General features: G+C 51.9%; 1 protein-coding gene across 5 annotated transcripts in view; it reads left to right on the plus strand.

Moving 5' to 3' along the window:
* The window catches only part of VWA5B1 (von Willebrand factor A domain containing 5B1), a 68,288-nt gene extending 60,353 nt beyond the window's left edge, over positions 1–7,935 (plus strand). For all 5 annotated transcript variants that reach the window (XM_003891255.5, XM_021936874.2, XM_009200921.4 and 2 more), the window contains 2 exons: positions 455–572; positions 2,163–7,935. In XM_003891255.5, the coding sequence (XP_003891304.1) occupies positions 455–572; positions 2,163–2,669 (625 nt within the window). In that variant the 3' untranslated portion in view covers positions 2,670–7,935. The remainder of the gene's footprint in view (positions 1–454; positions 573–2,162) is intronic.
* The last annotated feature ends 17,328 nt before the right edge of the window (positions 7,936–25,263 follow it).

Below are 25,263 nucleotides of genomic sequence, written 5' to 3' on the forward strand. Positions count from 1 at the left end.
CACTGTACTCCAGCCTGGGCAACAGAGCAAGACTCCATCTCAACAACAACAAAAAATTAAAAAATGAGCCAGACATGGGTGCACGCCCGTAGTCCAGGAGACTGAGGTTGAGAGGATTGCTTGAGCCCAGGAGGTTGAGGCTGCAGTGAGCTACGATCGTGTCACTCCAGCCTAGGTGACAGAGTGAGATCCTGTCTTAGAAGCAAAACAGGACAAAAAAAGAGGGTCCTCAGGAGAACATTAACCTCTTCCTAGTCGCAGGTGCTGCTGACTCATTGAGTGACTTGGAGCAGTTGCTTCAAGCCCATCTTTCCAGGCTTCCGCTTCCTTAGCTGTCAGATAAGGAGGTTGGAGGGAGCCATCTGTTGCATCCCTTCTGACCCTGACTTTCAGGGGCTTCTGGGTGGGCACTGGAGGTTGAGATGCCCAGGGCCACCTGACTTCACCTGCACAGGCTAAATCTCAACAAGTCCAGGCTACTGACGCGAGCAGCCAAGGGCTTCCTGAGCAAGCCACTGATCAAAGCTATGGAGTCGACCTCCGGGAACCAGAGCTTCGACTACGTACCGCTGGTGAGTGCCCTGACCCCAGGTGTCAGTCTCCCTCGGCTCCACTCAGCAGCAGGGCCTTCCTGTGATCCCCCTGCCCACCTCTCCACTTCCTCAAAGAGAAGAAGGCTTTGGTCTTAGAGCTCAGATCCCCCTGAGTTTTGAAGCTTCCTAGAGCTTCCCACCCAAGTAGTTAGCATGGCAGAAGGAGTTTGCATGAATCTCCCCTGCCCAGAGGCCTAGGGATATTGCTAGAAGCCAGCACCAGCATCACGAAAATTCTTTGCAATCTGCTATCTTTGCCTTAAAAATTCGTGGGAATTTTGCATTCTACTCCACGCATCTATGTGTATCTGTTTTTCAATACATAAAAATAAGCTTTGAAATGACTCATAAGTGAGTAAAATTAACATCCCAGGAACATGGACCGTGTTTAGCAACTGGGTCTGCAGACACCCCAGCATGCTGCAGCAGGGTGAGAGGCCCAGGTCTGGAGTGGGCTTCTCTGAATTAAGGAGCAAAGGAGACTGGCCGTGCCACATCTGGGGCCCCTCAGGACTTGGGAAACAGAGGATGCTAGAAGGAGGGGCACAGTTTGAGCATCACAGCATACCTCTTCTGTCCCTGCATACCCAAGTGCATAATATTGTGAATTTCCAAATATCCAGAGCGACTGGGCACTAGGCATGTTTTCACTCAACAAGTATTTATTGAGTCAGGCCCAGTGCTAGACCCGGGAGAGAAAACATTGAACTAGACAAACGTAGTTTCTGCACTCATGGCGCTAAGTGTCTAATAGGATTCAGACAAGGAACCAGGCAATTCTAACCGTTGGGAGTGGCAATGGGAGAGATCTCGTTTGGTTGCGGAGTATAGGAGGTGGACATCTAGCCCAGGCTTGAGGTAGGGGGAGCAGAACCAAGCATGACTTCTTGGAGAAGGTCAAGGCTAAGCCAAGACTTGCAGGATGAAGAGTTTGGCCAAAGGCCTCCAGAGGAGAGACACAGCTTGAGAGCTGGGGAATGGAGTTGGAGCGGGTAAGAGTCAAACCGGGGTTAGGCGGTACAGAGCTTTATTGATCGTATTTTGGACTTAGTCTATGAGACACTGAAGTCATTGAACTGAGCCTCCAAAAAGTGTGTGATCTATGCCTCATAGAGATCCCTGTGTATGTAGGACAGATGGATTGGGGGTAGGGAGAGGGGAGGAAAGAGGAGGCAGGAATAACATAAGGAAGCACGTGATGGATTGCAGAGCGATTTAGAAAGTAGACCTGTTGGGACTCGGAAACTGATGGTTACACAGGGAGAAAGAGGAAAGAGAGCTGCTAGAGTTCACTGCATGGCAGGGGACATTTCCGGTGGTCGAGCTGGGCCCACCCACCTAGGACAAGAGGCAAATATGCAGTGAAGATGTTGACTTGGGCTTGGAGAATGATCTGTTTGAAGTGTCTGCAGGATAAAGGATAGAGATGCTCAATTGACCTGGGTATCCTGAAAATCCCCCAGGCAGGCAGGGTGGGACAGGCAACATGGATCCAGGCTTTTGCATGGCCTGGGGCTCCCTGGGCTAAAATATTTGAGGCCCACTGAAGGGCTTCCCCCGCTCCAACAGGTGTCTCTGCAGCGGGCCTCCGGAGCCTTCCTGCTCAACCAAGCCTTCTGTGAGGCCACACACATCCCCATGGAGAAGCTCAAGTGGACATCCCCTTTCACCTGCCACCGAGTGTCCCTCACCGCCCGCCCGTCTGAGTCCAAGACCCCGAGTCCCCAGCTGTGCACCAGCTCCCCATCTCGGCACCTGTCCTGTGACAGCTTCTCCCTGGAGCCTCTGACCAAGGGCAAGCTGGACCTGGAGCCGAAGGCAGTGATGGAGCACACTGGGAAGCTGTGGGCCACGGTGGTGGGGCTGGCATGGCTGGAGCACAGCTCGGCCTCCTACTTCACTGAGTGGGAGCTGGTGGCCGCCAAGGCCAACTCATGGCTGGAGCAGCAGGAAGTACCCGAGGGCCGCACGCAGGGCACACTCAAGGCTGCTGCCCGCCAGCTTTTTGTGCTTCTGCGGCACTGGGATGAGAATCTCAAGTTCAATATGCTCTGCTATAACCCGAATTATGTGTAGTTGGGTGAGGGGGAGGCTGGGTGGAGGGAAGGGTGGGGAGGAGAGGGATGGGTAGGGTCATGTCGGCCTGGTTTGGGGAGCTTTTGGAGCTGTAGCCAATACATCAGTTACTAGAAAGAGCCCTGGACTGGCAGCCAGGAGGCCTGAGTTCAATCCCAACTTTGCTACCATCCAGCCATGCAACTTTAAGCCAGTCCCTGCCCTCTATCTGGGCCACAGTTTCCTCATCTATAAAATAAGAGGGTGAGATGAGGGAAGTGGAGTGGATCTTAAATGGTTCAGCGGTTCCTTTCTGCCCATGCAGGCAGTCCCAGGCCGACTGCTGCTGGGGCTGGGGAAGGAAGTCGCAGTGGAAGCCTGAGACCTCTCTGGAGGTAGACCACGTGGGCACAGCAATGCCCACTCGAATAAAAGGGCAGATGAGAGGACCCAGTGACCGCAAGTAACCAGGCCTACAGGCTTGCAGAGGCACATATAGACTAGCCAGTCTGGTGCTTGTAGGACAGGCTCTTGTCTCCAAGGTAACAGCCTAGGACCCCCTAAATCCCACTTAAAAGCCAATTGGAGAACCATCCTTCTCAACGCTTTTCAAAAGAGTCGCTCGGGGGCCTTTTGTTTTGGCTAGGAAGCTTCCTTAGTACATGCTAGTATTGACTTACAGATCATTAGCGGCTCCCTCACTAAGAAGACGTGGTGGCAGGACCAGGGAGACACCTTGTGAGTTGACGTGTTAGATTTAAGTGGCAGTCTGTGCGAAAATAGTCCTAAAAGAACAGACATGGTCACAGAAGTCAATGAAGACACCAGACAACACCTTAATTTGCATACTTTTAGAAATTGGGTAAAACAAACTGCATCACTTGTACTGAGGCACTAGGGAGGCACCTCCAAGTAGGTCACGCCATGGGATCAGGGTGGCCTCTCGAGCCATGCCACGCTGTGGGAGAGAGGCACCTTTTTGCAACAGAGAGCCATGCTTGGCTGCAGTGCCTTTGGGGATGGCCGCTCTGGCCAGGGGAGACCTGATTTGTTTGGTGAAATGAATGAATTGACACTTTAGGCAGGATCCCCTAGGGGCTTCCTGCCCTCAAGCCCACCGTGTGATGCCCCACTGTGTGGGGACTGGAGTGCTGTGGCCTCAGATACCCTAATGGCTGGCACTGAGCTGCCCAGTCTCCTCTGCCCCACTGACTCCCCTGGAGGTGGGTCTAGACCTCACCAAGGAACCCCACTAGCTTGGGACTTCAGGCTGAATCTATCCACCCTGGAAGCCTCCTCCTTCAAGGCCTTAATCTCTCCTCATTAAATTCCTGTCCCAACCTTGGCGTGAAGCTCCACAGACTTCCCTCCTGGGAAGGCCTTGAGAGCTTAGCTCATCAAACCAACCCATGGGGTCCTGTGGGCTCTGGCGCAAGCCCCAGCCTCAGGAAGACTCGAGGGGTGTGCAGCCTCCAGCAGGGGCTGCAGTCAGGGAGGAGGCTCCAGCAGAACACCCACCGGGCACAAGGGGAGAAAAGGCAGCCTCAACAGGATACAGTGCCCTGCCCCCCACTCCCCACCCCTCCACCTCACCCTGCTGCTATGCCACAAGTCTCCCAGGAGGGATTCTCACAGCCTTTTTGAATACTTAAGATAAAATCCCATTGCTGCCTCGTGAACTGGCCCTGCTTCAGACTTACCCTCTGGGGAGGAATCCAGGCAGGCAAGCCTGGACACTGTGGCCATCATGACTCCAGGTGGGGCAGGACGCCAATCAGGGTGTTGGCTCAAAGTCAGTGCCACCAAGGCGGGTAAGGGCTTTGGGCTGTCTTGCTCCAGGCTTCCAGGAGATGGGAGCAGAGCTTTGTCATCTCCCTGCACACCCCCCATCCCTTGCCAAAAAAAAGTATTTAGCTATGCAGGCAGCAGCCTCAGCTTCAGGGTAAGGGTGGCCGGGGGTGGCATCTACTTCCTGGACCACAAGTAATGGAAAAAATGCCAGGTTTTGAGTCGGAACGCCCAGACTCAGGTCTCAGCCTAGTACTAGTTTGGGCAAGCGGTTTCTCCTCCTAGGTGCCCTGGAGCTGGGGCTTTCTCCTGCTCTGACAGTCCCAGACTCTCTGCCTTTGAGATGTTTCCTTCTTCATGACTGTGAATTTGCTTGAGTTCTCTGTGTGACCTTGAGCAAGTGGCGTGTGTGTTCTGGGCCTCTTTCCTTCTCTATGTAACCAGGCAGAAGTGGGCTGTCCAGCACCTCCCCGCCCCACCAGATGAGTCTGATTCTGGGTCTCCAGGCTTCAGCATGGACAGTGGCCAGGGCTGGAAGTGAATCGGTCTCTGCCAGGATAGAACTAGTGCTACAAGATGCCTAGCAGGAGCACAAGAAATCCAGCAAGGTGGCGGGCACGCCACCCACTTCTCAAGGAAAGTTCCTCAGACTCTGCTCCGGCACTAGCCACTGGAGCTCTGCAACATGTTTGAGGCCCAAGAAAACTGCTGAGGTCTGCAACCCTGGCTCCCATGCCCAGCCCCAAAGGTGCAGAAGAACAAATCTTCATTGGTTGTGAATAACCCAAGAGCTGTGGGGGCAGGTCTGGACAAGAGACATTTTTAAAGACCTTCAGGGGTATTGAGATGACACGCAGCCTCAAAACTGTGCTACCAGGATTGCTAGGCAGAGGACCTAAGGGACACGTTTTAAAGAAAAGATAAGAACCTTTGGTAATTAGTGCATGCATTGAAGCTAACAGAGTTCTAAAGGTTCTGAAGCAGGGAACACATTGCCCCTGCAGTCTCATTTACTTTGGGTTAATCTGGTTTAACTTGTTCAACCAGCCCTTGCTTTCTAGGTCATACAAAGGAATATTTATGCCCTGTACTGTCTGAAGAAAGGGCTAATGCCACTGCATGACAAAGCCCAGCCTCCAAGCTGCCCTCAGTGGGAAAAACACTGAGCTGAGAGCTGAGGAATCCAAGCATTGGTCCCAACTCCACCACCAGTGTGCTATGTGACTTCTGGAAAATTACTTGCTTTCTCTGAACCCCTGTTTCATCTTTTTTGGAATGACGGGGGTTCACAAGATCAGCATTTCCAACACTCAGATAAGACACGAATAAGCCACCTATTAGAAGCCGTGCTATGGGCAAATACGTTGGGGAAGCAGTAGGAAGACAAACTTCTTTAGGTTAGGACAACCCGACCCGTTAATATGTTACTATGCGTTGTCAGGCTGCGAGCAGGTGGCCCAGCAGCAGCTCTTCTCAGCCTACTCGGTTGGAAAATGCTGGTCTAGATCTCCCTTAGGGCTCCTGGGGCACTGGCATTCAGAAAGCCTTTACTGGGAGCCTACTATATGCCAGGCATGGCATACTGGGGTACCACGGTGAACATACGAGGTGCTGTCCCTGTCCTTTTTGGAGCTTGGCAAGGAACATTTGAAGAATCTCTGTTCCATGAATCATTTTCCCATTCCCTGGTTCTGTAAGTGGGTTTGTCTTCACTGGCCCTTGAATGGTCCTGCCATCTGTGGGTGTGGCCTCGCATTAGCACTACCTAGGCACTTGTGCTAATGGCCAGCCCCCTGAGCTTTCGGACACTCTTTTATGGTGTGGTATGGTACAGATGACCACAATAGCTCATGGTATTGCACAGCCAGAGGGGAGTTCGTGCTGGGGGCCTCCTTGTTCAGGTGGAGCAGGGATGACCCTGCAACAGAGTGCCCCGAGGGCCCAACCTCCTGCCACACGCAGATGCAGAACCCGGTCTCTGAGGCCCTCCAGCTCGACACCAACTCCAGATGCCAGGAAAATCGGGCCCCATCCTTTGGCAGACTTACACTGGACTTGCCCATAAGCAGCCCCGGTTTCCAGCCGGCACCCACGTTTCCCCAGCCAGTCCTCTCTCTCTCAGCAAAATGAATGGCCTCCCCTGGCCTTCACTGACCTAGCTGCTACTCACTGCCACTTGCTGTGGTTGATGAACGGACCAGCTGCTTCCAAGATTAGATCCTGGTGGGCTTTCACCTGCTCTTCAGAGACATGGAAAGCAAGGATTCCTCCTTCTCCCTTCCAGTTGGTTCACCAGGAACAGCTGTCAAAAAAGGTTTCTGGAAGTTTCCTCTAGATCCTGACTTGCCCTCTGTTAATCCCTACCCTTATTTGAGGGCCATGCTACTGCTCCCCTTCTCTTTTCCTTGGCAGGGACTCCCCATGAAAGGGAAGGAGGAAAGGGGTCTCCCCGGTCTGTGTACAGCCTGCCCCCCATCCTGCGATTGGCCGCCCCATTGACCTGCCTGGCTGGATCCTGCGTGACACCCCAGCACCTGTCATTCAGGGGTCCAAATGCCCAAATGCATGTCTATTTGCACATTATAACATCTCCAAGTGGTCCTTAGATTCAAATGCATTCCATACTTTTAGTGCCCTGGGAAAGGAGAGGGAAGGGTACTGCCACCCCAGGAATGGGGCACGTGCTCATTGCCTTGGCACTTGGAAGATTTTTTTCTCACCAATCTAGCAGAGACTAGAGAAGTCAACAGAAAAAAGATGGACATATTCTTCAGCACTAACATAGCATGCTCTGCAATGCCAGTGTAAAAATAACCGGGGCAGGGGTGTGTGTGGCATTTTGCAGCTGGGTAATCTGATCCGCAGAGATCTGCCCAAGGTCAGAGGCTTGGCAGCAGCTCCTGGCCACGCCTACAGCTCCCAACTGTGGACCTCTCTGCCCTGTGTGTCCAGCCCTGCTCCCAGCCCATTGACTTTAGCCTCTCAACAGCACTGCCTCCCCGGGTTGCCCAACGAGGTGGGATTTTTCTCCTGTTCATGCTGCAAATCTCCTTGGCTCAGGGCCAGCCGTCTTGAGCTTACAGCCGCGTCCCAATGCAAAGCGCCTCATCTCAATGCCGCTGACTGTGGTGACACATGTGGTATAGTTTCACTATCTGCCCAGGTGGCTTTGGCTCAAGTGGCATGGCTGGTGCTTGTCCCCGTCAGAGCCTCAAGTGCCTACAACACGCTACCCGTGCCCTCGCCTCCTCACCTGTAATGTCCCCACAGTGCCTGTGACACTTTCTTCTTGGGATACGCATCACCTGCTTGCCTGGTAGCCAGTTACATAGATGTCATGGAAGTCCTGGATGTCAGCCGTCTAATGTCTACTGATACTCAGCAAATCCTACCCTGGGGCTGTGTATATGTCTGTTCTCAAAAGAAATGGCTTCTTTGTACATGGTGGCTACTGTTCTCTTCTAGGCTTTGAGCTGATAAAAATTGTTGAACCTGATAATATGACAAAGTTATACTTGTGTCTGATATTTTGTTCTCAAAGCCAAGGATACTTGGTTTTCAAACTGGCAGTTCAGTGATCTGTTTGCCTCACTTCACGTGTCACATCTGCCTTTGCTCAGGTTCCCCATAAGGTGACCAATTGTCACAGTGTGCTGGGGACTGAGGAAGGTTGCCAGGATGTGAGACTTTTGGTTTTAAAAGTGGCATAGTTCTGGTCAACCTGGAACAAGTTGGTCACAGCAGTTCCTCCAAAAGCAGAGCCCGAGACAAGGATTCAGTGCAAACAGTTTATTTGGGTGATTCCAGAAAGCACCCTTCAGGAAATATGGAAGTGAAATAGGAATGCAAAGAACACCAATAAAGGGAAGGTTATCAAGCAGGTTACTGCTACAAGTGTGGACCCTCGCCCCACTGGTAACTCTGGGAGTCAGAGTAGATGCACACCCCAAAGCTCACAGTGAAGGAACGGGGTGCATGTACACCAGCTCCACTCAGCCCTTGGGGAGGGCCACTCTGGAGGATTCATTCCTTGGTGTTTCTGGTCTAGCACAGGTGCACCAGCTGAGAAGGCTCCTGCAGCCCGCGAGAAAGCCGCCAGGCAAAGAAAGGTAGGCGCTGGCGCTAATAAAAGGAGAACATGATGCAATGTCTACCATGCATTTCCTTCAGCCCTGGCACCTCCCCTGCACAAATGATTGAGACATGCATACAGTATCTTTGCAGATGTTAAAGTTCCAGATATGCTATCTACTATTCCAAGACCTCTGTAATAATAAATGACCAGGACATATCATTATGGAATAGAGACGGTCTAAATTACAAAGGGTAACCCATATTTTTTTAAGTACATTTGGTTTGAAATTAGGAAGATGAACCATGAAACTGATTTTTTTGGTTTTTTTTTTAAAGAAAGAGATGCAGGTGCTGGCAGATGGGACTCAGGCCCAAGTGCACTGACCTGAAACATGCCAAGGGGCTGCAGCAAGGCACTGACGGCACCTGCAGCAGTGTCTGTCCTGAGCTGCTTGCCATATTTCAGATTTCTCCCAGAAGCAATTCGTGATCACAAAATATATTTATTTGAAAATCATTACCAGCCACCATCTTGTCTTGGAACCCACACAGACTGACCCCAAAATCAAACACAAGGCTCATTTAGAAATCCTTTAGCAACTTGCCTTGTTTCCTCAAAATCAATCATCCCTTTTTAGATTTGAGGGAGAACAAGGGACTATAATGGGAATTCCCAATAGGCCAGAAGCATTGAGTGGTGTGCTAAGGGCTCCCAACGGGAGAAATTGGAGGAGCCCCCAGGCTGAAGCTGACATGGTGAACAGAGACCCTGTTCACATGCATGGCCCTCCTAGGTGATGTTCAGCTGGATAATGGGCTGTCACTGTGATAGTCAAGCCCTCTCCTTGGCCCTCACCATGGCTCAGGCTGCTGGGGGGACCTGATGTCCCCTTTGTACCTCACTGACTTCTATGAACCTGGCACTGCCTCTGCCTTTGTAAGACACGTGCTTCTTTGTTCTTTTCCTCCACTGTGCATCCTGTAAAGGCCAGGGGTGTGTGTGTGTGTGTGTGTGTGTGTCCTGCTGGGATGGCAATTAGGGTCTCCTGGTCCCTCGCCGGTGTAGAACACATTGAGGAAAGCAGGTTCTTGGGGCTTCTGGGCTCAAGAACTCTGTAGTAGACAATGAAGTCAGCCTGACAGTTCAGGATTCTGGGTCTCCTGGGTCCTCCATCCCACAGTACCCGACTCCCTCCGAGGCACTGCTTGCCCCCTGCCCCAGGAAACCCGAGCTCCCCTGGGCTCAATTAATCTGTATCCTGGTCTGAAACGGAGAGAAAATGCCACGTTGAGTCCAGCCTAGCTCTGCCAAGCTCTTTTGCTCTGTCATCAAGCAGCAGGTGCCCTCATTTCCATCTGAGCCTCACCGAGAATCTCCCAATTATGAATTCATCCTAGAAGCTTCCAGACCACCCATGCACCAAGTCCAGCAACCCCAGATCCAGGGCCTGGGAGGAGGAAGGGGGCACATGTCCTCTATGATAAGTGAGATAAGGGTAGTCTGGGATGCATCTGCTGAGAGGGGTTCCTCTCCTAGCCTGGGGGAAGGAGGGGCGCTGGATACCCAGGATGGTGGCCGTCCCCAGCTCCTGAGCCCTCAGTAAGATCGCAGAGAAAGTTGTTTAAAACGTCTTCCTCAGCCATCCCGAACTGAACTAACCACCCCCTGCGCTACTCCCAAGCTCCAAGATCCTCCAGGTTGCACATACGGGCCCTCCCGGGTGCTGACCCAGTCTCCATCTACCCTTCATTCCTGGCTTCAGAATCCGGGGCTCCCCACTGGGTAGGAAACCAGGGATCCTTTGTAGGAATTGCCTTCGCCCTCCAAGCCTGCTGTTCTGATACCGTTCAGCAGAGGGCGCTGTGGGCGTGCACTGCCTTCCAGGCCCGGGCCAGCTCCTACCAAAGACATCTGTGGAAAGAGGAGCGGCAGGGATGAAGGGAGGCTTCAGAAGCTATTCCTGTCCCTTGTCAACAGTCTTTCTTCTCTGCTAAAAATGTGACACTAGCTCACCTGGGGCTGGAAAGGAGAAGGTGACCTCTTGGTCCTTCCCTGCTCGGCCCACTCCTACTCCTCTTCACCTATTGGTACCCCCTCCTCCTCCGAACTCCACGGGAAGCCACTCTCACGAACACTTCCCAGAGTTCCTCTCAGCAGCAGCCTCACAGGGCACACCTTATTGCACGTATGTGTGTCCTGTCTCCCCCATCGGACTGGGAGCTCCAATCATACTTGGAAGTCTCCTCCAGCGCAGGATGCTGTTAGGTGAAAGGCACTTAGAAGAGACCTCCTGACAAAGCAAAACAGGATAGAGACCAGATTCTCAGGCTTCCCCAGACAAGCCATCCAAGTCCTTGCATGTTCACTTTGCCTATGAGGGACATTTCCCAGGGGCACACTCTACTCCTGTCATCCTTCAAAGTTCAATGCAGAGCTCACCTCCTCCAGGAAGCCTTCCCTGACTGGCACCCCCAGGGCAGACTGGACCTCTCCAACCTCTGCTCCCACAACCCTTTGTGCATACTCTAGGTAATGCCTGCTACAAGCACTTCCCAATGGCATTTCAGGGCTGTGGGGCCATGTGTCTCCCTCATCAAACTATGAGCAACTTGAGAGAAGAGACCTGGCCTCAGTCATCTCTAGGCCCTCTGCAAGGTCTGGAACATCCTAGCTGCTCAGTATATGTATGCTCAAGTGCAAGGTTAAAGTCTGACCCAATCATTCCATCTTTAGTGAAAATCATCCAAAGTTATAACTGGGGAGTCTTAAATGTCAGACAGGATTCCGAGGTCTTTCCATTGATTCCTCTCATTTGCTCCTCACAACTCTACAGATTACCATGTTGGTGTTATGAATTAAGGATGCTGAAGTTCAGATACATCAACTAATTTACCCAAGGTCATCCAGCTAGAAACCAATGGGGCAGGATTCAAACCCAGGTCTGACCCTCTCTGGAGTCAAGTCTTTTAAAAGCATTCATGCGTTCATTCACTCATTCCACCTGTGAATTCACTCCATATCTACTGAGTATCAGGTATTACCAGGCTAGGCTAACACAGCCAAGTAAAGGGAAGACAGGAGAGAATTTGTTACTGAGCTTTTCATTTTCTCCCAAGGTAATGGAAGAACTGCTTTTCCCTGCTCAACTGCTGGGACTGCAAGTTCCCTCTCGTCTTGCCCACCAAGTCCCTCTCCCCATACCATCTCCAGAAGGCAAATGAAGCCCAACTCTTCCTGTCTCTCCCTGAGGAGGCAGCTGGGAATCAGGATACTCAAGACACAGGAGGAAAATCAATGACACATCTTCCTGCCTTTCCCCAGCTCATCACACACCTGCTCACAGGCCAGCAGGAAAAGCAGCAGACAGCCTCTGGCTTGGGGGACCCAGGTCCCAGCTGCTCCGACTGTTGGCATTCCCAAGATGTCAGACCTAAAAAGGGTGCTTAGAAACCTCCAAACACTCACCCCCACCCCCATTTTATGGATGGAGATACCGAGGCCCTGGGAGGGATAGGCCCTGGGACAGAATCACTCAGGTCCCCAAACACCTGCCTTCACTGGGCCGAAAGCTCTCACATTAGAGCTACTCTAGGGTAATATTATGGTTTGAATATCTGTCCCCTTTGAAACACATGTTGCAATTTAATCCCCAATGTGGTAGTATTGAGGGGTGAGTCCTTGAGGAGGTGATTGGATCATGAGCGCTCTGCCTTCATGAATGGATTAATCCATTAAGAGGTTTTCATGGGATGGGAACTAGTGACTTTATAAGAAGAGGAAGAGGGTCAGGTGTGGTGGCTCATGCCTGTTATCCCAATACTTTGGGAGGTCAAGGCAGGTGGATCACCTGAGGTCAGGAGTTTGAGACCAGCCTAGTCAACACGGTGAAACCCCACCTCTACTAAAAACACAAGAAATTATCCAGGCATGGTGACAGACACCTGTAATCCCAGCTACGAGGCTGAGGCAGGAGAATCACTTAAACCCAGGAGGCGGAGTTTGCAGTGAGCTGAGATCATGCCACTATAGTCCATCCTGGGCAACAAGAGCAAAACTCTATCTCAAAAAAAAAAAAAAAAGAAAAAGAAAAAGAAAAAAAAAAAAGGACAAGACCTGAGCTAGCACATTTGCCATCTGCACACTCAGCCTCCTCACCATGTGATGCCCTGCACCACCTCAGGACACCAGAGTCCCCACCAGCAAGAAGGCTCTCCCCAGATATACCCCCTTAACTTTGGATTTCCCAGCCTCCATAACTGTAAGAAATAAATTCCTTTTCTTTATAAATTACCTAGCTTCAGTTATTCTGTTATACGCAACAGAAAATGGACTAATACAGGTAATGTCTTCAAAAGAGCCACCGTGAAAACGTATGTGTTACACGTAGAGGTGAGGGCTAGAGATAAGTGACGGCAGAGGGGCCATGCACACAAGCTAGATACTTAGGATGGTGGAGGCAGGGCTCAGGGCAGCAGGGAACCCTAGATGGAAGGGGAGCAAGATCTGGAAACAGGCTGGAAGAACAGGTGGGGCCTGCAGAAGACAAACCCTGCTGCCCTTCCCAATTGGTAGTAAAACCCAGATCCCTGGATACTGCAATAAGATGGGGGGACCGGCTGTCCACGGCTCCCAGTAATCATTCAGCGAAGGCACAGCTCGCTACAGGTGCACAGATTATGTGCCCCTAGGCAAGTCCCTTCGCCTCTCTGGGCCTCAGTTTCCCTGTCTGTTAAAAGAGGGAGGTAAACTGGATAACTCCTAAGGTTCCCTCCAGCTCCGAGGCTGTACGTTAAATATCTTGCTTCCAGACCTGAGAGCATTCAAGGATGAGAGGGTGAAGGAGAATGCCTCCACCCCGCCCTTGCTTGCTGTGAGGTTGTGTCTGCTTTCCTGGAGACACGGACTCTTCCTCAGGCCATAAAGCCCAGCTTTCAGGTGGCAGAGTGCAGCATGGGTGCACCTGGTCCAGGGATGGAGAAACGAGCTCCAGGAACCCAAACAGCCACCTTGAGCCTCCAGTAACCACCAACCAGGCAGAGCACCCAGATTCAGTGCCAGAAGGTCCCACAGCCACCAGGACAACATCCCTCCAGGCTTTGGGACAGGAAGAAATTACAACCACCGTCAATCAGAAGTCTGGCCTTGGGTAGCAAATCATGCATGAGCTTCTGGGCTGACCTCTCTGGCCAGCCAGCATCTGCCTCTCACTAGCTGGGCAAGTGACTTTACCTCTCAGGGCCTTCGTTTGCCCATCCGGAAAATCACCATGCCTACCTCACTCATGTTCACACCAAGAAATGTGCTTGGCCCAGTGTGGCTCAGCAGAGGGGCCCAGGAGGCCCCTGCACAGCTGGCTTTGAATCCATCTTTATTGAGTGGGGTGGGAGGGGCAGGGCACAGTTCCCTGGATTTTATTAAGCTGTGATTCCCAGCCCAGAGAACTTTCAGGGTGACACCAGCAAGGCCTAGGAGTTGGCAGACACTACACACAGTACCAATAATAAAATTAAATGAATCAGTGTTCTCAAGTTAGCCCCTTTCCTAACCACAACGACTGCCTAGAGTGGGGCAGTACTAATGCATAGGGCGTGGGTGGTCCCGGCAACAGGGGTGAGGGGTGAGGGCCTCCACCAGGCAGGAGGCGGAAGCCAGCGTGGCAGGCTCCCGCTCCCTTCTGGGTCTTTCCAGCCTCCAGCTGGCTTCTGGCTTTGCTGGACTATATCTTATGTCCCTCTTCATCTGCTTCTCTGTCCCAATAGGTCGCCCACCCCTGGCTTTGTCCGGCCTCTCCACGCTCCTCCGGGGAGGGTCTGCCCTCACCCCTCCTTCCTCCAACGAGCACCCTCCCCAGCCTCCTCCTACAAACGCCGCAAAGCCACAGCTGTCTTTAACCCAAAATCCTGCCAATTAAACCGCTCCCTCCGGCTCTGGCTGCGGCTGCTGACGTCGGGAGATCCGGGCGAGGCGAGGCCGCCGCCTACACGGGTGGGGTTGGGAGAGGCGACGCCCCCCTCCCCGGGCCCCGCGGCCGTCGGTCAGTCCGCCGGCGGCCACACGAGCCCGCACCAGACCCAAGCGCCACCCGTCGGTCCTCGCTCCCGCCGGGCCTCGCATTCCTGGTCCCCCACCTTCTGCCCAGACCCTGCCCACGCTTCCCGCACCAGCCCTAGGTCCCAAGGTCCCCAACTTGGGCGAAGATCCCGCCTGGGCGCCCCGCATCTTCCCTTGGTCCCACGGTCCCCAACTTGGCGCCAAGACCCCGCCTGGGCTCCCAGCATTGCCCCTCGTGCTCGGGGCCGCCCGCCCCACGCCAAGTCAGCAAATGTAGCCCAGGCTCTGCCTCTCGCGCTGCAGCTCCGCGACCCCCACTCCGAGTTCCCCGCGTCCCAGCGTCCCCCGTGCGCTCCCAGCACCCTACGCGCCCCGACCGCGCACGCCCCGCGGACGCCCCGCCGCGACCCCGCTGGGTCCCCCGCCCTCCCGGCAGCCTCCGCGCCCTTGGTCCTCGGTTTCCCCGCTCCGAGCGTCGCTGGCTCTGCCTTCACAAAGGCGTCGCCGTGGGAACCGGGAGGGGGCACATTAAGAGCAATTAGCCTGCGCACACTTGGCAGCGATACCTTAATAAATAATAGTCTGAAAGTCATGTAAATAAATATTAGAGCGCATTACGAGGGCAGGAGGCGCGGCACGGGGCCCGCGAGCTGGGGGCGAGACACCGCCGCCGCTGGGGATTGACACGTGCAGCGGGGGCCCGAGATCCCCGCGCCCGGGCGGCCTGCGACCCGCTGCCAGGGGCCGGGCAGTCAGGGGTGGAGGGAGAGGCCCGGGGAAGGAGCCCCAGGGAGACAGAGAAGGCCACAGAAGGAAATAGGGAGAGGGCATGGGGGAGAGAGAGAAGGAGGGAGTTGGGGAAGAGAGAGAGAGATGGAGGGTGTGAGGACGCAGCAGGGAAGTGGAAGAAGCAAAATTTGGTCCCCTAGGGCTCTGGGAGATTCCTCCCTTCTCCTGGCCAGGCTTCTTTTCCTTGGCCCGGGCTGTCCTTCTCCTCTGCCTTTCTGAATGCCCCTTCCCAGTCTCCTTTGCTGGTTCCCCCTACATCTCCCCAGCCTCACCGCTGGAGGCGCCGGGCTCAGACCTTGAATCTCGTGGCTCCTAGCCTCATTCATTCACTAGATGAGCACAGCCCGCCTAGATGCTTCCCAGTCATCCACGTGTCAAGGGCTCCCACCTGCAGACCTTCAGCCAGCTCCGTCTCCTCTGACCCACAGGCTGACAGGTTCCTTGGACGTGGGACCTCAACTGGCCGGACACTGAACCCCTGCCCTCCCCTCTAGAACCTGTTTCACCCATGCTGTGCCCCAGCTCAGGAAACGGCTCCAGTTTTCCACTTGTGGAGGAAAAACCTTCGTGCCATTCTTGACACCTCTCTCTGACACCTCCTATGTAGCCCCTCAGAGAGTCCTGCCATGTCCACCTTGAAGGTGTTTCCAGATTCCTCCCACTGCCATCTGCTCCGCGTTGCCGCTTAGCCCAAGCCCCACCCTCTCTCACTGGGACTGCGGCTACAGCTCCTCCTCCCTGGGCTCCTGCCCCCCTTAACCTCCACTATCCCTGTGGACAGAGTGGAGGCTATAAAAGTACAAGTCACCCGAGTACCTCCGACTACAGGCGCGTGCCACAACACCCGGCTAATTTTTTGTATTTTTAGTAGAGACGAGGTTTCACCATGTTAGCCAGGATGGTCTCGATCTCCTGACCTTGTGATCTGACCGCCTCAGCCTCCCAAAGTCCTGGGATTACAGGCCTGAGCCACTGCATCCGGCCAAGGCAGGAGAATCGCTTGAACCCGGGAGGCGGAGGTTGCAGTGAGCTGAGATCCCACCACTGTGCTCCAGCCTGGGCGACAGAGTGAGACTCCGATTCAAAGAACAAAAGAAAGAAAGTGCTCACCTCTCTGCTCAGAAGTTTGCTTCAGAGGAAAAGCCAAAGTTTTTAAACTCCCCCAGCAGGCTCTACTATCTGCCCTCCACCCCTTCCTGGCAGCTCCGACCTCCTCACCCACCTCTCTCCCCCTGGCTTCTCTGCTCCAGCCACCAGGACACCCTCCCTGCTCCTCAAATGTGCCAGACCTGCTTGCACCTTCAGGTTTTGGCACTGGCTGGCCCCTTTTCCTGGAACATTCCCCAGCTGTCATCCTAGTTTAGCCTATCTCCTTCCAAGTCTTTGTTCAAATGCCCCATTCTGCATTTGGCCATCCTATTAAAACTGAATTTCTCCTCCAGCCCAAGAAAACCTCCTCCTTGACATTCCGCTTTCTATTCCTTCATAGAACTCAACCGTTTCTAATACCCTGCATCATTTACTGATTTTGTTCATTCTCTGTCTCTCCCAAGTAGACAGTAAGCTCCATGAAAGCACGGATTTTTGCCATTTTTTCCCTTCACTGTTGTATCCCCAGTACTAGAAATAGTGCCAGGAACATAAAAGAGATTCAGTAAATATTTGAAGGAAGAAAAGAAAGTGGATATGAGGCTGGAGGGAAGGAAGGGGGAAAGGAGGAGAGAAAGAGAGCCCGGAAGGAGGGAATGGCTTGGGCACAGGCAGGGCAGCCTGGGCAACCATCACTGGGAAAGGAGTACTTGGAAGGACCCTGCCTGCTTGGAGGTTGGGGTAGCCCCAGGGCTGGCATTTGTGAGCGATTCCTTCACCAGCCAGTACCCAGGCTGAAGGGGCTCCAGGTTGGGGATCTCAGATGCAGCAGCCCCACCCCAGCCAACACCTCCGCCCCCAAACCCACGGAAGGGAGCACCAGCTCCACCTCAGGCCCCAGCTGGGTGTTGGACGCCAGTGCTAAGGGCGGCACTGCATGGGTAGGCCCCTGGTAACAGCCACAGTAATTACTGGTTGTATGCGATTAGGGGATAATTAGGCTTAATAAGTCCAAAAGTAATTACCACGCAGGCTGCTTGCTGCTTTGGAAAACAGGGGCCCCCAGTGAGCGGGAGCCAGATAATTGAGAAGGGGGAGAGTGGGCATTATGGGCATCGGGGTGCTGGGCCATTTCTCTGGCAGATGCCCGAGTCCTCCCTGCCTCATCCCCACCAGGGGCTTGCTCACCTCCAGTGATGAGGAGCTCACTGTTGCGCAGATAGCTCCTTGCATCACTGGAAGTCTGCGTATACAATTTTGCATACAATTTAGGCTATTACTATTCCTGACAATAGTGTAGCCTCTTCACTTTCTTACTCAACATCTTAGCATGTGAATAAACACAGACCTAAAGTATCATTCATAAAAGAAGTAAAGTGTATCCTCCTAGGTATCACCACGGATAGTCCTATCGACTCACCACAACACCGACGTAGTGCTTCTCGTTAGTGCCACTGAGTTCCTAACTCTTTAGCTGTACTGCTACTCCTTGGGGGCCCCACAGAACCAATCCAATCCACTTTTCCAGAAATGAATCCATGTCTCCTTGAATCTTTCTTCCTTTAGACAGAAGCCAGTGGCTGGACACATTGCACCAAGGCTGCCAAGGAAGTCTTGTGGTGCAATGAAAAGGGCGCCCTGATCCTGCTGCCAACTAACCTTATGGCCTTGGGCAAAGTCGCTTGACCCCTTTGGGCTTCCATCTTCTTGTCTGTGCAAAGGGGGCAGGGGCACCCCAGCTTTGCTCCCTCAGGCCAACCCTAAGACCCAAGCAGCCCCAGGTCCATGCTAGCCAAGGGCTTCTATGCTAGAGGCTGGGGGAAACTCAGTGACCTTTTCCAACCCTGGAATGGTTTCCTTTCTTTCTCACTGGACTGCCCTTTAGAGTTACCTCGGGAAGAGGCCTGAGAAAGAGCAGTGATCAATGCTCTGATCTGAACATACATCCCTGCCCTTTCATGACCTCAGACATCTGCCTTCATCTTCATTCTTAGAACTCAATTTCTACTCCATATGGGGAGTGGAAGTTTGCAGGGCTCCAAGAATATCACAATAAGATGTAAATGCTTTCTAAAGTTTGCCATCATCACTTGGGTAGAGATCCATTTGTATGACTATAATAAGCTATGATGGTTTATAGGATGACACTTTATATCTGTTTTCTTACTTGATCTCTACCTCAACCCTGTTGAGGCATGTGTAGTGCTGTCTGTATTTTACACATTAGGCAACTGAGGCCCAGTAACTGGGAAAGAAGAAAAACTTGTCCAAAGTCAGATGGCTAGCAAAAAGCAGAGCCAGGATTTGAACCCAGGTCCGGTTCCAAATCTTGTGCTTGTAACCACGACTGTATACTTCCTTGTGGCCTCAGAGCTATCTGCTCTAGCATCTGGGACATCAGATAAGAGGATGAGACAGGATGCAACGGTAGAATCCACCCTCCTCCCCAGTATTAGAGCCCAGGGGCCTCATCACAGGCTAATGAAGGTCTCTGGCCCCATCTCGCCAGCATCTTTCTTGGCAGGACGCTCAATGTAACTCTTTCTCCATCAAGGAGGATTTTCCTGAGGATCCCAGGGGGAAAGAGAAGTGCCTGAAAGAACAAATACCACAACAGAAGCTTCTCATCTCTGCCTGGAGCAGTGCAACATGGAGACAGAACACGCGAACATAATTAAGACCATTCTAGCCCTGTAAACCACAAGGCCTGCAGGCCAAAAGAAGGAATGGAGTGAGAATAGCCTCATTTAGCTCCTGTGGACTCCAGAGGACCAAAAATATGGATTCACTAGGAATATGCATCCTAAAGTCCCCAGAGTAGGAAAAAACTGCTACTGCCATAAAAATAATAGAACTGTCAACAGGCCATAAAATCTGCTCCATTAATAGGGAAAATATATCATGGAGTTTTCTTTCCTGCAAGAATATCAAAATTACAATTTTTTTCAGAAAATCAGAAAATAATATCACTGACAAACAATGATCCATGAGAGAGGTGGACCAGGGTTGGGTTACATAAATGCTCCCCAAGGTAGTGTGGTCCCAAAGCACTGCCCCCCAGGAGATTTTCAAACATATGGAAGGCAGGTGCCCACTCCAGGGGATTCTGATCCAACAGGTGAGATGCAAGACCTTGAAATCACAGAATTAAGTGGAACCCCCCCTCCACTCCCACAGGAGATTCTGTAGCAGCCCTTCTAGCCCGTTCCGGGGTTGGAGACCACTGCCCAGGTGCCCATCCAGGTTTCAGCACCAGGGACAGGGCACACAAGTCATCTCTCAAAAGTATTACGCTCGGTCACTCTGCTTATGTGGGGAGCTGTTTTTTAAAAAATACCTTAGCTCTCTTTTTTTTTTTTTTTTTTTTTTTTTTTGGTGGGTGGGAAACTGAAGATATCTCGCCTCCTCCCTCTCTCTGATTGGGAGAAAAGCATGTGCTTTGGGGTGAGCACTGCAGCCCAGGTCCTGAAAGGCATGAAAAGTCAACCAGGGAGGGAGCAGATGAGGAGGGACCGTCCCCCAGCAGCAACAACACAAAGACCTCCTGCCTTTATTTGATAATGAGGAAGAGGAGGGTGATGGAAAGGTCTAGGCTTGGAAATCCAGTGTAATAATATTGAATCTCACCCTAACTGGTTGTGTGGCCTTGGGCAAGCCTTTTCTCCTCTCGGGGCCTGCCCACACACTTCCTGGGCCCTGTGGCTGGGGAGGGTAAAGCTGGCATTTGACCCTGTGTCTTCCTGATGACTCAGATAATGCTTTCTCGCTCTACTTCACTCAACATGGTCTCCAGTGAATAATCCCAAATCAGCAGTTCTCAAACTGTGATCCACTCAAAAAGTGAGAGTGTCTCAGATTTTGTGCATAAAAGAAGAGATTGGGAGTACTATAGTAAAAAACAAGTTTGAGGATTACTAAGGTAAACAGAGTCATACAGGTCTTTTTGCTGTAGGACTTCCCGACCCTCTAATGTGCTATCATGTTATTTCCAAGATGGCAGCCAAGAAGTATTGGGCGTTTTTCAAACTTCCTTTCGTGCAATACTTCTAGGAATCACTAACACTTATAGAGCACTTATTAAGTGCCAGGCACTGTCCTAAGATCTTTCCATTTTAAGGCATTTAATCTTAACAACAACTTATGAAGCATGTGGTATTATTTTTATTATTACCATTTGCAGAGAGGGAAACTGAGGTACAGAAGGACTTAAGCCCTTGCCCGATGTCACATAACTATCGTGCTGCAGAGCAAGGATTTAAACCCAGGCAGATGGGCTTCAGTCTGTGCTTTTAACTGTATCACGGAACCACCTCTCCCAACTTAAAGGCCTGGAGTTTATTAAGTCACAGTTTGGGAAATGCTATTGTACAGGCATGTCTACTTAATTTTGGAAATTTTCAACAATAGATTTTTAAAACTGTTTCTTTGATTTTGGCTGATGTTTAGATACCCTGAGCAAATAGTGGCAGGCCCAGATGATGGCAGGGAGGCGGGGGGGCCAGTGTGGTTTGTTTTATTTGCTTGTTTATTTATACTTGAGATTGGCTTTTCTCTACGTGAGGCAAAGAAGCTAGATTTCTTTTTATTGATATGCAGTAATTTACATATTTCTGGGGTACATGTGATATTTTGATTCATGCATACAATATGCAGTGATCAGATCAGGCTGACCGGGATGCATTTCTAATGCCCTGGTTGGGGACAGGAAAAAGGAGGGAAGAGGGCATAGCTGCAGGAAGGAGGGAAGAAGAGAGGAAGTAAAAGAGAAGACAAGAGGGACAGAGAAGGAAGAATCATGGCAAGAGAGGAAGAAGAAAAGGCCCAGAGGATGAAGAAAGGTGAGAGACTGGGCTAGGGAGAAAGGAAGTAGAGAAAGAGAGAAAAGACAAGAGAACAGGAAAAGGGCTGAGGAAAGAGGCAAATGAAGACTATCCCAGCCTCAGCTTCAGTACTCCGGGGCCTTCTCTCCTGTCCCCTGTTCTCTGCTCTCCCAGCCAAGAGCAGCTGCAAGGAGAGGAGGTGAGGTATCCCCTGTCAGGGCAGAGGCTCTGCAGGCTCCTGGGGGGACAGGTTTGGGGTTAGTCCTGCCTGCGAGCCCAGGACTGTGTCTTGAGAGTCCTTTCCATTGCCTGCATCCCATTCTGGCCCAGCCTCCTCTCCAGTCACTTTTCTGTGCTGTTTCCCCAGAACAAATCAGCACCTGTCACCAGCCACCAGGAGCCTCCACTCTCTTGTTCTCCCCCTGGAACTTCAAAAAGGCTTGACACGGTTTCTCTGCAGTGGTTCCTCCCCTCTTAGGTGGCTCAGTCTGCTCCGGGACTCAGCCGTGCCTCTCATCTTCCAGTCTTTTTAAAAAAAAAAAAGGTGAAACATGGATCCTGCTTCTCTTTGCACAGGGAACATCAGCACCAAATTGGAGCACTGTTGGTGACAGTCCATGCTCTGGGCTCAGCCCTGAGGCTTCCTTGAGGGCATCAGGGTGATGTCACTGCACTGGCATGAGCTTAGTGGACTCCAGCCCCATTCCAGTCAGCACCCCCATCCCAGCCTCAGGACCCTCATAGTCCAAGCCCTCACTCCCGGCACCTCTAGCAGGAAATTTGGAGCCAGTGTTGCCATGGCAACCATGATACCAGCAATTGTTCTTCATTATGCTTGGGGATAGAATTATATGATCTGGAATAAAAAAAAAAAAATGCAAGGCAGCTAACACAGTGGAGGGAGCCATGGAGTCAGGGAGCCTCCATCTGCTCTCAGCAAAGTTACTCTCAGGCAGATTAAACAACTTACCTGTCCTTACTGGGACTCAGTCACTGCACCTGTCAAATGGTACACCTGTGTGCATATGAGGAGGGTTGAATAAGATTATCCCCAAGTTCTCTGAATCCGCGGCTGCCTCCAGGAACCCAGTAGCAAGGTGAATGTATGAAGGGCCCCTCAACACACACCCACAGTGCTTATAAGAGGGTAAAGAAACAGTCAGAAGGTCAAAAAGGTATCATCAAAAGTTCTGATGTTAGTCTAACTTAGGCCCATTAGTCCAAAGGAAGGCAGCCTCCCTCAATGAGCTGGTCTCTCTTAGAAAAAAAAAAGCACCTTTCTTGGGGGTGATTGCCAGGATTCCTTGGTCCTCTTCCAATCCACCCACTCCCCAAAGCAACCCTGCCTTTAACCCAATCGTTCCCCTTCCAGTAATCTGGAACATAGAAAAAGCCTGAAACATAGAAAAAGCCTGAACACAAAGAAACACATAGCAGTCTTGTTTATAACAGTGAAACTTTGGAGTCCATCCAAACGTCCAGGTATAGGGGAATGGCTAAGGAAATTAGGGCGCATATTCCCAACCAGAATACTATGACAGCCAGTAAAAATTATACTTGCCAAAAATTGTATTCTCCTAGGACAATGCTTCTGCTCTAATGTTAAGTAGGAATAACAAGAAGCCACATGGTGCCTGCTGTGGTTTTTTTTTAAGGGCATAGAGGAAACAATGCTGGGTTTGGGGTAAAGTCCATTTTCTTTTTTGAACTCTACTTCTCTACATTTCTACAGCTAGCGTGTATTATTATATTCTAGAAACATTAGTAAGCCGTTTCTAAAGGGTAGCTGGACAGGAAGGCAACAGGGCTTGGCTGTTCTTGGTTCAGATTGGGACTCTGACATTCGACAGCCATGGGCTTAAGGATTTCTGACCTCTCCAAGCTGTGGTTTCCTCACATGGAGATGACAATGACACCTATGCCAGAAGGCTGCTGTGAGGATGGAATGAAACAAGGTCCCAGGAGCCCTGAGTACATGGTGGAGATCTGGCACATAGTAGGTGCACAGATAAAGTAGCTATTGGCTGGGCTCTCAGTGGCTGTCATCGCAGACTGGAGCTGGGTGGGCTCTGGCAGCCTTTCTGAATCTTGGCCTCTGCCTCTCGGCCTGCAGAGTGTTGACTCCCCCATGCTCTCTCAACCCTGTCTCCAGTCCCATCTGGAAAGGCTACCCACTCCCCTACCAGCCCAAGTCCATCCCCAGATACCAGCCTTCCTGGATCATGCTCAAGGAATTGCCCACGAGGTTGTTCCAGAACGCCAAGTGGAACTGAGGCTCCCCTAGCTCCAGCACAGGCTGAACCACCCCCCAGCCCCTTCCAGCATCCTTAGAGTCTGCCCCACCACATTCAAGCCAAGGGTTCTCTGATCCCAATTGCTCAAAAAGAAATTCTCTAGCTCCAGGGGCTGTGCCCTTTTCGAAGCCTGTGCTACATTTCCTGGACCCTCTGGGGAAGACATAGCTGTGACCTTAGGAGAGAAGCAGCCAGGGCTGACTCAGCCTCTGCAGCAGAGCCTGGGGGAGAGGAGCATCTTTCGATGAATCAGCCCCACCATGCCTGGTGACAGACGTGCTTTACCTCTGATCATTCCACCATTTTGGCACCTAACAAGCAGGGACAGGCGGAGTGGAGCAGGCAAGAGAACAATGAATATTTTGTGGGAGCCGGAGGCAACTGAGGACCTCTGTGGAGTGACAGGCAGACAGAAGCAGGCAGGACAGGGGGGTAAGTAAGTTGCATAGCTGGGACTTGAGACATCAGCATGGCGGGAGGGACCCTAGGAGGGCCCACTTCCTTCTCTGCCTTTTCTCTCTCATTTCTTTTCTTTTTACCTTCTGTTTTCTCCCACTCCCTTGCTTTCTTCTCCTTTTCCTTCATTTTGTCTTTTTCCTTCCTCCATGCTTTCTTCATTCCTTTCTCTACTCATTAATTCATTTCTATTTTCGAGTGCTTCTTTCATCTATGTATTCAACTGATATACCTCCTGCTGAGTCCTGTGCTGGGGACATTGGGACGAAAACGACACAACCCTGATCCACACACACTGACCATTACAGACCTCATCACTCTAACAGTATGGAGGCTCAGAGAACCCAGGATAGACCAACGCTCTGAGGGTATCTGGGAAGGCTTCCTGGAGGAGGTGCCTGCCATGTAGAAGGAAGAGACCTTGGCCCAGCAGGCAAGGCAGGGTGAGCATCTAGGCAGAGAACAGCGTGTGCAAAGCATGGCAGAGGAACTGGGCAGGAGTGGCCAGAGGTGAAACTGTGGCCAGATGGCAAGGGGCTGATATGCCAGATGGCAGATATGCCACTTGTTGACTTAATTCTGGACCAAGCACTTTAATAAGTATCTCCCTTTTACAGACAGGGAAACTGAGGCTTGAAGAGTTATGTGACAGGTCCAGCATCACTCAGCCAGTAAGTTGCATAGCTGGGACTTCAATCCAGATCAAGGTGGCTCTAATAGCCATGATCTTGCCCCTTGACCACAATAAACCTCAGCTCAGGGGTTTGAAGAGGTGTAGACCACTGCCGACAGACAGGTGGCCAATGAAGCAGACTTCTGCAGTCTTCGGGCACATGAGGCACTTCTCTGTTACCCACAGAGGCAAGGGGCACCTGTCCTGTGGGTAGGAGGCTTCGCAGCACACTATGCCACTGGGGAAATCTGTGGCATTGTGCTGGGCCTGTCTGGGAAATGAGCCTGAATGATTTGAAGGACAGCACTCTCTCCGGAAATCCCTGTGTGTTGTTCTGACTGGGCACCTCTAGGAGCCAGCTGCTTCAGGTGGTGCGTGAACCACACAGCCGCCACTTGCTCCCAGCCCTGCCCTGGGTCTCTTGAGAATCACAGTTGCAGGCAGTGTGCCCCACGAACGAGCCTAGAGGCATTACCACCACAGGACTGAGGGTGGCAGTGCTGAGCAACTTCACCCACAGCCATCACCTCCTCATCTCTAAAGCACAAAGATTATCCCCAGCTCCTGGTGGCTGGTGTCT

Source organism: Papio anubis, chromosome 1 (genome assembly GCF_008728515.1).
Source record: "Papio anubis isolate 15944 chromosome 1, Panubis1.0, whole genome shotgun sequence".
NCBI lineage: Eukaryota > Metazoa > Chordata > Mammalia > Primates > Cercopithecidae > Papio > Papio anubis.